The 16,813-nt window shown below is 39.4% G+C and overlaps 1 protein-coding gene across 4 annotated transcripts; it reads right to left on the bottom strand.

The window, feature by feature from the left end:
• Positions 1–777: 777 nt before the first annotated feature.
• Positions 778–16,006, bottom strand: sbno1 (strawberry notch homolog 1 (Drosophila)). 4 transcript variants are annotated; one of them, XM_026173084.2, is made up of 33 exons: positions 15,660–16,006; positions 13,420–13,539; positions 13,226–13,330; positions 12,891–13,118; positions 12,664–12,799; positions 10,970–11,070; positions 10,710–10,806; positions 10,329–10,489; positions 9,919–10,052; positions 9,719–9,809; positions 9,479–9,640; positions 9,179–9,314; positions 8,959–9,064; positions 7,670–7,823; positions 7,403–7,585; positions 6,069–6,166; positions 5,821–5,972; positions 5,507–5,698; positions 5,232–5,402; positions 4,969–5,138; positions 4,715–4,846; positions 4,179–4,314; positions 3,925–4,037; positions 3,763–3,834; positions 3,587–3,686; positions 3,307–3,381; positions 3,070–3,216; positions 2,814–2,908; positions 2,320–2,406; positions 1,955–2,092; positions 1,788–1,864; positions 1,361–1,554; positions 778–1,147 (listed from the first exon to the last, which is right to left on the bottom strand). In XM_026173084.2, the coding sequence occupies exons 2-33, from the start codon at positions 13,537–13,539 to the stop codon at positions 1,005–1,007; spliced, it is 4,206 nt and encodes a 1,401-aa protein (XP_026028869.1). In that variant the 5' UTR covers positions 15,660–16,006; the 3' UTR covers positions 778–1,004. The 4 variants fall into 4 exon arrangements, with proteins under 4 accessions (XP_026028869.1, XP_080160245.1, XP_026028867.1 ...); XM_080304119.1 differs by having other exon boundaries at positions 12,664–12,796; positions 15,660–15,795; XM_026173082.2 differs by lacking the exon at positions 15,660–16,006 and adding an exon at positions 15,118–15,226.
• Positions 16,007–16,813: the final 807 nt, after the last annotated feature.

Genomic DNA, 16,813 nt, shown 5'->3' with positions numbered 1-16,813 from the left:
GCTTAATATTCATCATCTCTAACATTTTAACACCCTATGTATATAGAACTCAGAGGATAGCTGATGCAAAAATAACCAAATCATTTCTTTGTGAAGGTGACCAACTGCTGTAGCTCCAAGTACTCAGGCAAATGCACGTTCACAAACAACTGGCTGATCAAGTTCCAACATGGACAAAGAGGAACAAAATGTTCAAGTTAAACATTAAAACAAACAAAGAAACTTTAAGGAATCTGAGACCTGTGTGAAAAACAGATGAGCAAAAACAGAAATTGGCCTGATTTTAGAAGGAAGTGGAACCTGACAATAAGAATATTTGGTTTTTACCGTCTCATGAGCAAATATGCCAGATACAGTGCATCAGAAGCCCCCCCCCCCCAAAAGCAAAAGGTTTCCTGCAGTAAACTGCATCACTTTTTCTACTTCAGAAAAAAACAAGAACTCTTACGCTGCAGGTAGTGCTGGGTAATATCTAATATAATGAGTCTCTAGCATACATTAATATGTGATTGTAGTTAAGCACTATATGCCCATCTGTGACTTTCCTCTGACTCTGAAAAAACAGATTTTGCTTCATCTACTTTTGGTCCAGACCCACAAAAAGTCTTTGTTTCATACTGAGGTGGTTCTGGGGTAAAACAGGGTAAAGTATCAGTGAGGAGTGGATAACTCAGATCAACATGCTCTCTTAAAGTCACAAATCTTCTCACTCTGAATGTCAGAGGAAAATACATCACCTGTCAAATATCTCCAGGTGAAAGGAAGAGTCTCTGGAGATTACAAATTTTGGGGGTTGGGGGGAAGGGAAAGGGAAGAAGAAAAAAGAAAATTTCTCTATACAACCACTGCTTTACATCCGAGTGTCACCACAGCTTGGTACCACACCTCTGACCCTCAGGAACAATGAGGGTTGTGCAGAAGGTCCTGGAGCCTGCAGTGTAGAGAGATCCCTTCAGGGAGGGATGTGAACTTGAGGGGTAGAGATGGGGATTAAAGCCCCTAAACTATGTGTGGTGTGTGTGGCTCAGACTCTGAGGGTGAAGCTGCTGCCGTTTCTGCTGCTCCTGCACAGCCAGCTGCTGACACTGGTCCGATGTTGAGAGCTTGTTAATTAACGGAGACACACAGTTCGCCGGAATGATCAGTCCTGCATTAAAAACAACACAGAAATTTTAAAAAAGGTCTGAGCATAAGCCCGGTGTCTACACATCTGTAGACACCATGTTACATGTTTGTCTGTTAAATAATAAGGCACAAAACATAAAACCAGGAGTTTCGCTGAGACGCCAGCTCTACCAAGAAATGAGACTAGTTTCCAAAATATGAACTTCTCCTTTAGTACAGCAGTCACTTAACTTACCGACTATCCTCTGCCCATCTTCGGTTCTCAGCCGGACAATCTGCACCTTTACATTGGTTCCACTGACCGGGGTGAGCACTTCCTCCAGCTCATTCCAAACACTGAGCACTGATCCACACAAAACGTAGTACCTCCTGCACCGAAGACCAACTTCACACTGTAGACCCACTGACGCCTTCTTGCAGTTACCGCGCCTGACAACAGAAAAACACAAACAGGTTTACAAAAAAAAAAAAAAAAAGACCACAGAGCAATGGAAGCATCAAAGGTTGAAGCTGCTTATGTCCTCTCATTAAGTACTGGCACCATTTTCATTGCCAAATTAATCTGCATTTGGTGCTCTGAGAAGTAGTTTCTGTCATCAACAAATGTGGGATTGGAATACAGTAAGCAAAGTAAGCACCATGCAAATCTGAAGTGCACATACCAATATGCGTGTGAGCAGATTTTTTCTGAAGACTTGTACTGGTCAGTCCAGTGCTGCTTGGCATCTTCTGACAAGACCTAATACAGGGAGGGCAAAACACATATGATTCACAAAAAAATATTCTGTCTTCTTCTTGTCACAGTTTAAATGAAAGAGTGTCATCTAACCTTTTTAAATTTCTTCTTGAGGTCTGCGTACGTCTCCAGTTTGACCTGCCGGCCGGTGTTGGGCCTGTACACCAAGAACAGCCTCTTCTTAGTGTTCACCTCTTTGACAAGGATGGCCGTTTTTTTGTTGTTCCTCATCTGAAAATCAACCACAGACATGTACGTCATATGTCACTGCTCTGCATTCACACACACATGTAAGAGTTAACTACACTTTATTACAATCTAGAGGCTAACTCACAGAAAGAGGTTCGGCTATTTGAGCAAAAAAAAAAAAAAAAAAAAAAAATCAATAAGGAATGAAATGTGATCAATAAGGAATGAACCCCCCCAATTCAGACACACAAGAGTTAGCACTTCCATACCTGCACATAGAAACCATCATCGGCTCCATTCTGGTCTGCCCAAGCGTGTGTGGCTTCTTCCCAGGACATTCCCCTTTCAACACTTACCTGTGAATGAAGACACATAAAGTTAGGGGCATATTTGCTATGACACAACATTATAAATGGCATACAAAATAACAAGTCTAAAAGTAAGAAAACACTTTAAAAAAAAAAAAGTCAAGACTGAGCGTATCTCACACACACACACACACACAAAAAAAAAAAAAAAAAAGGGAGGTTAAATATCCCTCCCTTCCCCCCCCCCACTGGAATATCAAAACTCAATGTATAGAATTACCAGTTAAAAGGTTCACCAACTTTGCCCCAAAGTAAGATTTAAAAAAAAAAAAAAAAAAAAAAAAAAAAAAAAAAAGGACTTATTCAGTACCACGTCTCGTCCTCATACATAGTCTATAGCTGAACCAACTAATCATGCAAATCTCTGACTAGAGCATATGCATATATGAACTTACAGTGTAGAGTTCAACATGCCCTGATGTAGTGTAGCCAGGTGTTAGAAATTTCCTGCAGTCCACCTTCTTTACTTTTTCATCACCCGAGCCCAGATCTAACAACAGAGGACAGAAATAAATGCATTGAATGATTAAAATGAAACAACAGTAACATTCACTCTCCAAGAAAGAATAAAACACTTAATAATTTATTACAAAGGCCATCCTTTGGCCCAGCCTTGCTTATGTGTTTGTAAAAGCAGTTGAAAAATCTTACCGAGAATGCCCATGTCATATTTGCCATTCTTCTTTGCTTCCTGAATCACCGCTGCAAGCGTGTCAGAAAAGTACTGAAACAAAGCATTCTGCTGATGGACCTCCATGCCCAAAATACGATTCAGGAACTTCCCCATGTTGTTGTAGTCTGCAACAGTAACAAGGCACGTGGTTATTTAAAGGTTCCCAAGAAGTAAAAACAAGAGATTCTCCTTGAAATTCCCCAGTTTCTAGTCACCTTTGTCTAGTGATAGTGTGCCAGATCTGTCCTCCACATTTATGAGGCCAACACCTACTAATCCAATTTGAATTTCTGTAGAAAAGAGAAGAAAAAAAAAAAAAAAAAAAGACAATAACCATATGTGCAAGTAATTGATTAAAAAAAAACAAAAAAACAGAAAGGTATACAACAAACATAGCAACATCTACAGTATGAACTACATGCGCAGCAAACACAACAAGCCTGCAGAAATGCAGGAAATAACTCCTGTCCGTGGTTAACAGTGTGTGAGTCATACCTTTGAAGAAATCCCCTTTAAAGTCCGAGGGTGGAGACACTAATGGAGTATCAAGCTTTACGATTGACTTCATCACAATTTCCAGAGCGTTTCTGCCATACTGTGGGAGAGTATGAGTGAGTCACTGCCCTAAAAACCATAAGACATCCTCTCAGAGAAGTGCTTGATGTTCTTACTTTGTTGTCAAAATTGAATCTGCTCAGATCCCGAGTTTCTGTTGCTCTTCTGTCACCATGAGTGAGAGCACCCTGTTACAAAGAATGAACACAAATGAAGTCCACATATGAAGAGAAAAGTCTCTACAAGACTTAAGAGAAATAAGAAATAAGCATCCTCACCAGGCTTTCTAGTCTTTTGGCAACAATGGATGCAAATCTTTGCTCTCCTGCAAGCTCCGATATGAGGAAGACATATTCTGGAGCTGTGACCTGGTTTGATCTGTGGGTTCTCCCTGTGTTTGAGAATAGAACATCAATTTTGTTACATACCTTTTTATTATTCTTTTTTTATTAACAGGGTGCAGTCTAACACAGGAGAAGGAAACCAAAGAAAAATCATGTACTGAGAGTACAGAGGAGTAACATCTACTGACCAAACTGCTGTATAGCCCTGTCTGCGCTCCACGGCAGCTCTAGTGTCATGTGGACTCTCCGCCGCTGGTTCTTCACTCGACGGTCAGCCTGCAGGGATATACCCGAGCTTGCTGCTTCTGAAATGATGGCTATGTTCTGGTTGAAGGAACAGATGAGTGAACGTTACACTCCAGACACAAAAGTGCAATTAGCAGCTGTGACGTCTGTATTTATAGACACATGTCAGTCAACTACAAGCCACAGCTTTGAACCCTGTTGGTTCAATTCTACAGCAGGCCTACAGCAGTACAGTTTAACTGCATATTGAAATTGGTTATATGCTAGGAAGGTGGTGAAAGCAAACAAACCCAAAGGATTAAAACTAAATTTTATTTATTTATATATATATCTATATATCTATATATATCTATATATCTATATATCTATCTATCTATATATATATATATATATATATATATATCTATCTATCTATCTATCTCTCTATCTATCTATATCTATACACACACATACACAAAAGAAAAAATTTTTACTTTACCTTCTCTCCATCCATGAACCTCTGCTTCTCAGTGAGATTGAGTATTTCCACAGGGACGTCCAGCTCAGAGCGAGATTCATAAGTGATGGTCCCATCATCGTTGCTGACCACGCGACCTTTACGGCCAGTCATCTGAAGCACAATTAAAGAATCCGCAAAGTTAAAATTCATACAGGACAATCAAACTTAAAAACTGGTGGGGTGGGTGAACAGGGGAAGTGGAAGTCCAGCCTACATACAACAATTATTTTTACCTCAGCTACATTTTCAGGTCCTCCCAAATCATCTATGAGCTCATCCAGAGTGTTGGGAGGCAGATCCTCTGCCAGATCCTCCAGTTTTTCAAGCAGCTCTTTCTTCATTTTCTGGGCAAGTTCCACTGAGTCCTGACTTGTTAGGCAGCTTTCCTGACTGTCTGACTTGACTGATGAACAAGGAAAGACACAGTATTCATTAACTTCCAAAAAGCTCAGTCAGGGTAATATAAGTTTATCTTGCCATGCTGGAACATGCTTACCTGTGGCAGGCGTGCTGGGGGGATTAACTGAGGCAGTGAAAGTAGGCCTAGTGGAGCACAGCCCCGAGGCCAACAAGGCACTTTGAATCGAGTCTGGATCAATACTCTTTCTCCTCTTTTTCTTCTTCTTCTCCTTCCCTTTCTTTGGTTCCTTCCTGTTAAGCCATGGATCTAGAAGGAGGAAAAAAAAAAAAAAAAAAAAAAAAAAATACTGATTTGCTCCAATTCACTTTGAAATGCTTTAATTTACATCCAGGCTCCCCTAGTATCCTCACCATCGTCATCGTCAGACTCTTCTCTGAATGGGTTGAAATCATCATCTTCGTCTGCTGAGCTGACTGATTTGAAGCTGTCATCACTGTCACAGTCTCTGTCCGACTCCTCTGACTGGCTCTCATCTGAACTCGTACCCGACAGACCCCCATGCTTCCGGGGACGCTTTTTCTGCTGCTTTTTAACCTCTGAACCTGGAGAAGCAGAACGAAATAAGAATGATGTAAAAGCACAATTTGATTTACACGAGCCATCTTTTTGCTGAGCTGAGTTTAAGGGGATCATTAATGTTTTTATGATTTTTTTTTTTTTTAACCTTTCCTCTTCTTGCCCTTCTGTTCTTGTTCTACTGCTGTGTCACTGGGAGAGGGGGTCTTCTTTGCTGAGAGGTCGATACCCAGCAGGCTGTAAAGCTTCTGTCTGTCTGGAGCTGGGAAGTGCTTTTCAATCAAGGACTGTAGCACACCTCTACAACAGAAACATTTAAATCCCATTATTGTCATGATAAAGACACAAAACTATGTTCACACTGTCACAAAACTGTCATTTTAAGTCAGTCCGTACTTTGCAGTTGAAACAAAGTCATTGAGTTCTCCCCCTCCTTCCTCCAAGGCCTCCAGTGTTCTTGCTTCACCAGTGGACTGAAGGCCAATCACCACACACTGTAAAGGTAAAAACTGGTTAGCTTATTTGTTCTCTTATTTAGGAGACAAATGATCAGAATTGCACAACTTTATATTTCAAATCACTATTAAAGTTTGTGGCCAGGGCTTTGGTCCCTAATGTTATTCCCAATTCCAATTACACCCAACTCTATTCACTTCTCTGTTTAGCTGCCATAAAGACATAGTGCATTTTAGTACCCCACAGCAGAGGGGAAAACAATTCAATTCCATCCCCTGGCAAAAACTGAAAACACTTAAAAAGTTGCAGTCTGGTGGGATGCACTAACAACAAGGGAAATAATCCACAGCTACATTTTATAAGCTGTGAAAGTAAAAAACTAAACGCATGATAAAAACATCCTCAGTATGTCTACGTGTATAGCAAAACAATGTATGCTTAAGGATAAGATAATACTTTATTTATCCCAAAGATGGGAAATTCCTTTGGTACGGCTAAAACAAAACAGAATAGTAAGCAGCTCGATAAGATCCAATATGACCAAACAAATTTGTGAGTTCTGTTTGCAATAACTACCTTGTAATAATAGGTAATAATAATAATTACCTTGTAATAACTAAGAGTGTTACCAAAACGCCTTTAGCTAGTTATAAGTATTACATTTTGCTATGTCAAGGGCCTCAAGCGGATTTTTTTTTTTTAGGATAAAAGTTTTCCCTGTCAACTGGTATGGTTCATCGCTTCATCACTTAACAACTGAATTGGAGATTCGGTCATGTTCTCCCATTTGGCTACTGATGGGTCCTTTAAGAGCAGGAGCTGGCTCAATCATCTATTCATTCAGGTGTCTTTCATATTATCAATGACAATCACAGGATGCACAGCTGTGCTTTTATTGTGGAGTAAACCTACAATTGACAGTTACTGCTTCAAGTCACTATTTGTTTCAACAGATCTCAACAGCCACACAAACACAACTACCCAAATTCAGATTGTGTGGGAGTTTTAAATTCCGCTATGTGTAGCACTTTGTGGCATACACAGCAACGCATGCAAACATGCACACACTCGCACGTCAGATTAATTTGCCAATTGTGCCCGACTTTAGCTATCACATGCAGCCTTATTTCCTTGCAGGTTAAAGTCCACGCCCCTGCAGAAACTTGCTTCAGCTGACACACCCTACATATCAAATATATTGATATATGAATTTGTTTAACCAGTTAGTGAGGGCAACAACATCACTATTAATCACACTTCAAAAACTGTTTTACCTTTCCATTCTGAACCTCTTCTCTGGCCAGCTGAACTACTCGGTGGACTTTGGAGGCAATGCAGAGATACTTAAAGAACCTTTGGTGGGCAGACCAAAACTGACCCCACATGGACTTCTTCATGCGTTGCTCTGCATCCATGAGGTTTGCAGCCTGCTGGAACCTTTCCCGTGCCCTCACCCACTGGAAGAAGCAGGAGACAAAGTTGAAATAAAATAGTGCAAGCACAAACGGAAGAATTAAAGTGATGAAGAGGTAGATGCTCACCAGTCTAACAGATTTGTTGTACATATTGATATATTTCTGAGTCAGGGGAACCTCGTCGATCTTGAAAGTCACACCTGTAAAACTCAGCTGTCTTGCAATGTACATCCCTCTCAGCTTCATGTCCATAGCTACAATCTCCATGGCACCAACACCTCTGGAATTGAGAGGAAAATGTATGCAAAAATGACGTGCATGTTATGACCTACAAGAGGCTTCTATGAAGTATGAAGCAGCCAGTGGAAAAGTAGAAAAGCTATTAGCTAGCACCCTTTTTCGAATGTTAGCTCATGTAACTTTATCCTTAATTTTTTTCCCTCCTTGTATCAAAGCAAGCACTTAGTGGAAAAAAAAAACCCCACACATACAAAATTAATCACAGGGCTGGGCGATATGAGGAAAATCTAATATGGCGACATTTTTCGGCTATGTCACGATACATGATATACAAATGTTATTTTCAACCATATAGTGCCATAGAATTCAGGACACAAAATAAAACAGCGGAAATTAAAAATGTCCTCCTTTGTGCTTATAACGTATATATTAAAAAAAAATAATAATGTGACAACCTCAAATTACAGAAATAACAGTGTAGACAGTGACTATAAAAACTGACCAAGAACAGTCACAGGTATCACAACCGATTTATTTAACGTTTTCTTTGGTGTGCAGGGAGACAATGACATGCCAAGTTGAAAACAGTCTTCGTTTCCCAGTGAATGACTTTTCAGCTGGTGAAATAAATTCGTGGTGCTGCTACCTTTTTCCAGCAATAGCTTTAACACATGCTTTGCAAATGAGTGCATTTTGTCTGTGGTGGGGACCAGTTTGCAGCATAATTTGCATAGTACAGTTTTCTGGTCCGTGTCAGACTTTTCATAAGCCCCTCATTTAGGAATATGGCCCTTGATTTGCTTTGACAGGTCCTTCTGTTTGGAGCAACCTGGTTCTGCCTCAACTTCACTCGCCATGTTGGTATTCTTTGTGTCTGCATCCACGTGGTGACCATCCAAACGATGAAGAAAAAAATAAAAAAATAAATAAAATACTGCAGTAAACAATGTATTTTGCGACACCACGAAACAAACGATAGCGTCTAATATGAAACAATAGATGTTTTACTTTCGCCATCCGATATATTTCATCATACCGCACAGCCCTCATTAATCATTTAGCAAATTTTTCAGAGAGACCCCTCATGACCTTGATTCCAATATCAGACTTCTTAATGACTTTTGGGAACTTTGTCTTTCAAGTCTATGGCTTCTTCTGCAACTTGAAAGGCTTACCTGCGCTCAACAGCTTGGATAAAGTCCCCAAATTCTCTGAAGGGTGTTTTGTGTCCCCATATGCCCAACCGGTTCATGTAGGCCATGTTTCGTGGTTCAGAGGCACCTACATAGGAATTTTTTTTGTTACAATATTTAATGTTTACAAAGATGCATAATAGTAGGATTTAAGACTGCCAATTTATTCATGGACCAAATTATGTTTGTGTTGTTAACAAACCTGTAGCACTTGCATACACAACCCGAGCCTTTGGGAGCTTGTTCTGCAGCTCCAACACTGCAAGCCCAGTTTTTGTAGGCTTGGAGGAGCCAATTGGACAAACGTTTTTGGCTTTATGACACTCATCATAGACGATCTAAAGGACACTTTGTTAAGGAAACCCCTTATATTTATCTTATTTATATCATTTTACATATAACTAATCATACTCGTGGTTACATGAAAACAAAAATGGTCTAATCAACCTTTTGTATGCATTTAAAAAAAAAAAGAAAAAAAGAAACACTTCTGAAAGGATACGACTCCATCAAAGTCTTCGCCACACCAGTGGAGAAGCTGCTCAAATCTGGTCTTATATTTCCCTCCTGACTGACTCTCTCCTATCAAAGAGGAGTAGGTGGCAAAGATGACACCTTTCTTCACACTTCCATTGTGCTTTGAAGAGATTTTGCCATATTTGAACTGAAAAACAGAAAAGTGTAATGTCATACGAGTGAGTAAACACTTGACATTATTGTGTACATCATAAAAGTGTTTTACCTTGTTGAGGGAATGAACCTGGATGTTCTTGGCTCCAATGTCTCTTAAATCCCTTTCAGCGTCATACTTCAAATCATTTGAGACACTAAACCTTAAGAGAAGACAATAAAACACAAAATATTATACAGAGGACATGTTTAGGTTTTATTTTACGGTCAGTCAATCATCTGTCAACAACTGTGGCGAATATTAGAACTTACCATAGTGACCTCTTCCTGCCCAGGAGGTAATTCTCATAGATGATCCCTGCAATCGTCCTGCCTTTCCCCACACCAGCTCCATCGCCAATCAAATAAGCCGCTCGATCACCATTTGGGAGGAATGTCTCATGTTGCTGTGGTACAGTGAGATAAGAAATTTTATTTTTCAAGATAGGGAATAGCAAAGAACTCCGCAAAAACAAAAATACCTAAACAACAATCGCAGAAGAACAGAAGATCATCACATTAAATATTATACGCCGTTTTCAAATAGCAAGTTTTGGTGAAACAACAACAGAAGAGTTAAAGTGGAACAACCAACCACAGATGCATTTTTTAAGTCTTATTTTTTTTTATTATGAATAAAAGAAAGAAAGTTACTGTATAGTCAGTCAGTTTCCAGTGATTACCTGAGCTGCATATGTAATAGCTTCCAGCTGCAACGCAGAGAGGCAGCCCCTATCAATGACTTCCTCTGGGATGGTCAGTCTGTACCACACATCAGGAGGGCTCACACTGGACAGAGAACTGGTCTCTACAACAGGATCTGGGTGCCTCAGGCCAACCTTTACTGCAGTGACAAAACCAAGTGGTCAGAGGAAGAAGGAAGCAGCAGCAGCAGCAGGCGGCTGCTTCTTGTTTGATTTGATGGAGCAGTATTGATTAAGGGTGATGCTGACACTGCTGTTACTCCACAGTCTAGTTCATTGGCCTTGAGCTCCTTGCTTTGTGACAAAATGCCTCATTATTGATGAAACTCTGATTCTTTGATTTAAAACAGTAGTACTTACATTTCTGTGGCATGTACTCTGCATAAGTCTCAGCATGACCCAGCTCATCCTCCTCTTCCTCCTCAGGCTCATCCTCTTCCTTCACCACTGGAGGTTTCTGTATAGAGTCATGTGTAAGCAATATTCTGCTTTTAAAATTGTACGCCAAGGCCAAGCAAGACCAAAAAGAACTATTTAGAATCACTTATATCTACTCTATAAAGAAAAATTAAAAACATGAAAAAACCATAACTGTCCACCTTTAATATTATAACACTTACCAGAGAATGTGGAAAAGTTTGTAGTTTAATGTCATCATGAATCCAGATCCTGGCAGCATCTTTACCCAAAACTTCTCTCTTGATTCCATTGTTCAAGTCACCTAAAACACCAACACGCCATTAAACTGTTACTGATATGGTCAATGCCCCATGGATGACTTGTCATTTTTGAGGCAATGCTTAAGAATCAGAAAGATGTCTCTGCTAAACTATAATAGTTAGCACAACAAATAAACAGCATATTGTTAGCATATTGTTTTATTTTCCAGGTAAACATCTCTGTCTCATGAGATGCAAAAAGAAAATGTTCAGCTCTGGATGAGCTCAGCCAGGATTTAAACCAGTTACAACCGCTTCAACCAACTACAACTTTAAAGATCATTTTAGCTCTCTGGGATTGAGGTGAGCTTAATGATTCTTATCAACAGAATGATTAAAACGTCACAGCTGTGGCATGGAGTTGGAAAATTAAACTTAAGACTTAATACAGACTCATGATAAACCCATCCGAAATATGAATGATGAATGAAAACTAGATCAAAACCCCATCACCACTTACCTATGTTTATTAATACTTTTCAATAGTATAACAATAGCAAAAATAATAGGTCAGAAAACTACCGGCAGACTGAATGGTAATCAGCAAAAACTTCAAATATAAAGTTCTTATATTTATATGAACACATGTATTCAAATAAAATATCAGTTTTCAACTTCTTAAATGCAGAATGTGTTTTTCTCATATTTTAGTCATTTCAATTCATAGACTAAAACTTTTAACTATGACGTAAACTCAGGCTCTAAAGTTATTATTTGCCCCTCCCCCTTTCCTATGTTTTATTAACCTACCAATAAAGTGATGACAATGCTGGTAAATAATGTTAACAGCAGCCCTACTAGGAGTCATTTAGGATAATATAAAAAAGTCATTAGGTAGGTAAATCCGCTTCCTCCCACAGTCCAAAGACATGCTTACTGTTGGAAATCCCTATCTAAATATACTGGAAGAGAAACATATATTCAATTTCAGTGGTCAGGGGACATCAAAATGCATGCATAGATTTCCTAGTCAAACTAAGTTTAAAAAAAAAAAAAAAATTATTTGTTTTTTTACTTCTTTTTTTTTTTTTTAAAGCAGCATTTCTACAACACAACAGCTTTAACTCAACTAAGAAACTCCAGACTGGCAACACAACGAGCATCTCTGGTTCCTCCCACCAGAGCACTGAAAAAAAGCCATGCTAATTCGTGTTATTGATAAATTAGGCCAACCATAAAATTGACTTTTTCCCCATTGCATTAATAATGACAATGAAAAGACATGCTTGCCACCACACACTTTTAACTGTCATAATCCTCTAATGTACGCACACGTCAGCAGAACAACATGACTGTCTAATGTGTTAGTCTTTTTGGCTGTTCGCATGGAAACAGGAATGGGACGATTCTATTTCTATTCAGGACCATTTGGGTACCATGTCTTTCTCTGATAATGCCTTTGATATAAGTTACTTATGAACAAGTGCTTAATAAGTTTTTGCTACAACCACATTCAGTAACACTGTAAGAAATAGACCATTACCATCTATGACATGATTTGAAGAACCTGAAATGATTTATTTATGCGGCCTGCTGTGTTAAGTATTAGTCGAAATGTTTACAATACATATTTACAAGAACACATGATAACTCACCTGGGCCTGTGGCCGTTGCTACTGGTGGAGCAATATCAGGTGGAGGCTTGAGCTTCATGAGCTCTATCAGACTGTTGCCCTTTAGACCAGTGCTCTTCACACTGTTGGGCCGAAGGAGGTCTTTCAACTGAATCTGCTGAGATTAGAATGATTACCATAACCAAGTAAAATGCTTTTCCACGGACTAAACTATTTACCCACTGAAAATATGAGCTGCATAAACTCACCTGATCTCTGTTAGAAGGCACTACTGTGGATGCTGAAGGGGGAATACTTGTGGAAGAGGGGGCTAGTGAACTTCGCAGGGTTGAATTCGCCACATGAACCACCTTGGTGACAGTTATGGTATGCTTGACAGGGTTAATAGCAGGCTGTTTGGTCACAACAGCTCCCAGTGGAGGCAACTGATTCAGCTGATTTAAGACAAACGTGGTGGTTGATGGCTGAGGTTTGTGCTGGTAAAAAAATAAAGATAGTACATTTGAATTCACACCGCAAAACATAAACTGCAAAATACCAGAGTTAACTAAAACAAGAGGAACATATTGTTCTGTAATCTCACCCTGATGGTAACAATGGGGACTGCAGCAGGATGTTCAGGTCGAACAACTTCTACTGACTCTGTCCCCACACCAACACCAACATCCAGGGCACTGATGGAGATAGACTGTAGGAAAGCAAATGATAACATTAACATATATACAGATGTATAAACAGTAATTTCTCCATAAGAACAAAAACTAAGGATCATCTTACTTGCTGGGTTGTAGAGGGCTGTGCAACATCCTGAGAATCAACATCAAATAAGCCAATATCATTTGGGCAAATTCCACTCTCACTGAGAGCGGCGAGAAGTAAATCCTGTCCGGGATCCATCTGCAAGACAAACGTTAATATAACCTTATGGAAACATCTTCCATTTAGAGTGTTGATTATCTACAGGTCCAATAATGATGGTATGATGGAAATCACACTCAGAAGTTAACACGGAGTGGATAGAACATCAGCAGCCATTTTGTTAATTGTGTTATAATGAACCAAAGGGGAAATCAACAAAAAAATGTTTCCAGCCTCTCAAGTGCAAACATTCCCAGCCTAATACGAATCCCTCTAAAAACAAGTAATCCGAAGACCTTTTTGTCATGTGTTAGGTACGTGTCATCTGCATTTTTTACAGTGTGTAATCAGCCAATACAAACAAAGACTAATTGTTAGTATAACTTGTCTTCATCCGCAGCCCTAAAAATTCTCCAACACAGAGAGACACCCTTCCCTGGGATGCAAAAGAAACTATTCGCTCTGTGCAACCATGAAACTCAACTGTGAATTTAAAAGTGAATGCTATTTTCAGCCAAATGAAAACTTTCCACGTCAAGCAACATGTGTAGCCTCATAAGGTTACATCTTTTACCCATTTAAAGCTCATTTTAGTCTCTAGTTCAGATTCAGATGAATTAGAAAAACTGAGCTCTGCTTAAACAAATACAATCAAACGTTGCCATCAAAAGCAGACCAGTAATAATCAATCCTCATTCTTACATGTCATTTACAGTAACCAGACATAGACATACAATGGGGACAGCTTACAAAGGAAACCCAAAAGAGTAATGTAAACCACAAATATCAAGACCCACATGTAAAGCACACGTGGGGTACAAAACAATCAGTGTAAAACAAAATTCAAAGCTACGCTTTCCAATGAAAAATAAATATTTCACACTCAGCATGAAACAACAAACTTTTGATGCTAAACTTAAATCCGCAAATACTGTTTCAATCAAATATAAGCTGTTTGGATGTTTAAACTCTCCTCAACTCTTGCAGGATCGAAACAAGCAAATTAATGATGAACAATTCTTGTAAACTCTGACTCGATATACTTTAATTCAGTCGTTGGTAGGATTAACAACACGAGAATTAAAGCTAGTCGAGTACTATAGCAACTTCTACACACCCGTGTGATACAAAGACTTGTTCCAAAGTGACCCAAAACAAGACACGTGTTTGCAATGCCCTCTTATAACTTCCTGCTCTCATTAGAGGTTCTCCTTCCTCGTTAGCTCGGGTGGTTCATAGCCTTATTATTTATGCAGACAATAATATCGTATATGCTAAAATATTATATAAGCTCAAAGAATACATATATAAGATAAACACCAGTCTGCAACAGCCACTGCGTGGTTTTTCAGAATGTTGTACAAGCTAAACTGGCCTGCTTAGATCAGGGTGACACAGCTAAGCTACGCTAGCTTGCTCACTAACCGAAAGCTAAGCTGCTGAAACTGAAAACCAGTTTCATATTCAGTATTTCAGTGACAAGTCAGAAAGGTGAAATACTCTCAAACTGACAGAGGCTAACCTAATGCCAAGTTCAACCACGTACAAAATTCAGAAAGAAAGCTTACAGCCGTTATGGCTCAATGTTATTAATGGTAACCACGGATACTTGCTTACGTCCATATGTCAGTCCATTTATCCTACTGTAGATTCTCGCTCCTGGAAATGTTTGTTTTCTCCAGGTTTACTTTATCTCTCACTGGTCTAACTATCACGGATACTTTGATTCCACTACACCGTATTAGAGACCTCTAGCTAGCTTGTTACGTCGGCGCTCCTTGAAGTTGATAACGAGTTGCTGATAAATGACGTTAGCAAGTTTTTTCAGCACTAAGTGAGTTTTAAAAAATACCAACTTCGACTATTTCCAGCAGGCTACCCCTCCTACTCTCCTGCACCACAGCTAACGGAAAAAAAAGAAACATGCTATCGACCCCTCACATTGTTTTGATACTCACTGTACTCTCCCCCACTGTGTCGCGGCTTTTGCTAGCTAACATTAGCAACAAGGAGCGTTCAGACCAGCTACCCGCTATCTTCAAATCGAGAACTTGGAATTTATTCTTCAACAATCAGCGCAACACCGTAATTTTTACATTTTCCTCGCGAAGAAGTTGAGCTAGCGTTAAAACGAAGCGTTCCCACGCCGATATGCTCACCTGGTGGTTGAACGGCCGCTGCGGCTCGCGATCGGCAGCGCTCAGCAGTTCGGGGCTTGTTGTCCTATCCGCTCCGTCGCGCTCACGCCATCTTTTTATCAAACGCTCCGCCGCATGCTGGTCACGTGACGTGTAGGCCTACAGCGTCCGTTTTCGAAGTCAAACTCTTCGGGCAGCGCCGACAAAAACGAGTCTCTGAGCAGCCGCGCGGCATCCCCCGATGACAGTAAACTGATAAAAGCGTGAAAATCAACATTTCTTCAACGTTTCCGCAAACGATAAACATAGCAGAGTCATCGAGCTAATACCACATCACGTGACCCGACCAGGTCTGGATAGGAAGTGACGATAAAAATTGTTTCTTCTTCGTCTTCTTGTTCCTTTCACACCTCTTCTTGGTTCTCTTTTATTAAACAGAAATATGCGCATGCCTCAAATATAGAGGCAAAGTATCGATATCGTTCGTTTTTAAAAAAAATATTTTCATCGTTTTTTCATTGTTCTATTTTTTTATTTTACTATGAAATAAGATGTGAACCCAGTGGGTAAAATTTGGAACGACGGGATATTTCAAAAGGATATGACTGTTATGAATATCTTCCAGCACCCCTCGACCCTGAATCGTATAAGTGGGAGTGAATAGATGGAAACAGAGGGGTGTATACTTTACAACTGCATGAAGTTAATCAATATAAGTAATAAACAAATACAAATGCAAAATTAAATAAAGGTAAATGAATTTTTGGGACACGAGGTTTTTACAGACTTCTTGTTCAAGTAAGAAGAAATAATGCTCACATTAGCTGTCCAAAACACTAAAGAAGTGTTTTTTGTTGGCAAAGTTGATTTATGAAAGTTGAACACATAAACACAGAATAGTGATATAATGAATTTATGGTTATTCGTCATTCTTTCACCTATAAAAATCAGCAGTCCACAGTCATTTCATAATCCAAAATCAAATAGTCATTTCTAGAGGCTCTAATAATCTTAGTAACCACAAGGTTTTCATTTAGTAACAAAGCTAGAATATGATGAATGTGCCATTAAAAAAAAGAAAAAGACATCAATCCAAAATCAGCGAGAGTACATATTACAGGCCGAAACATAAAACAGGAAATATGGATTTAGGACTAAATGAAATACTAACTGGA

Source organism: Astatotilapia calliptera, chromosome 7 (genome assembly GCF_964374335.1).
Source record: "Astatotilapia calliptera chromosome 7, fAstCal68.1, whole genome shotgun sequence".
Lineage (NCBI taxonomy): Eukaryota > Metazoa > Chordata > Actinopteri > Cichliformes > Cichlidae > Astatotilapia > Astatotilapia calliptera.
Note: the sequence above shows the minus strand (reverse complement) of the source record. Positions and strands in the feature narration are given on the sequence as shown.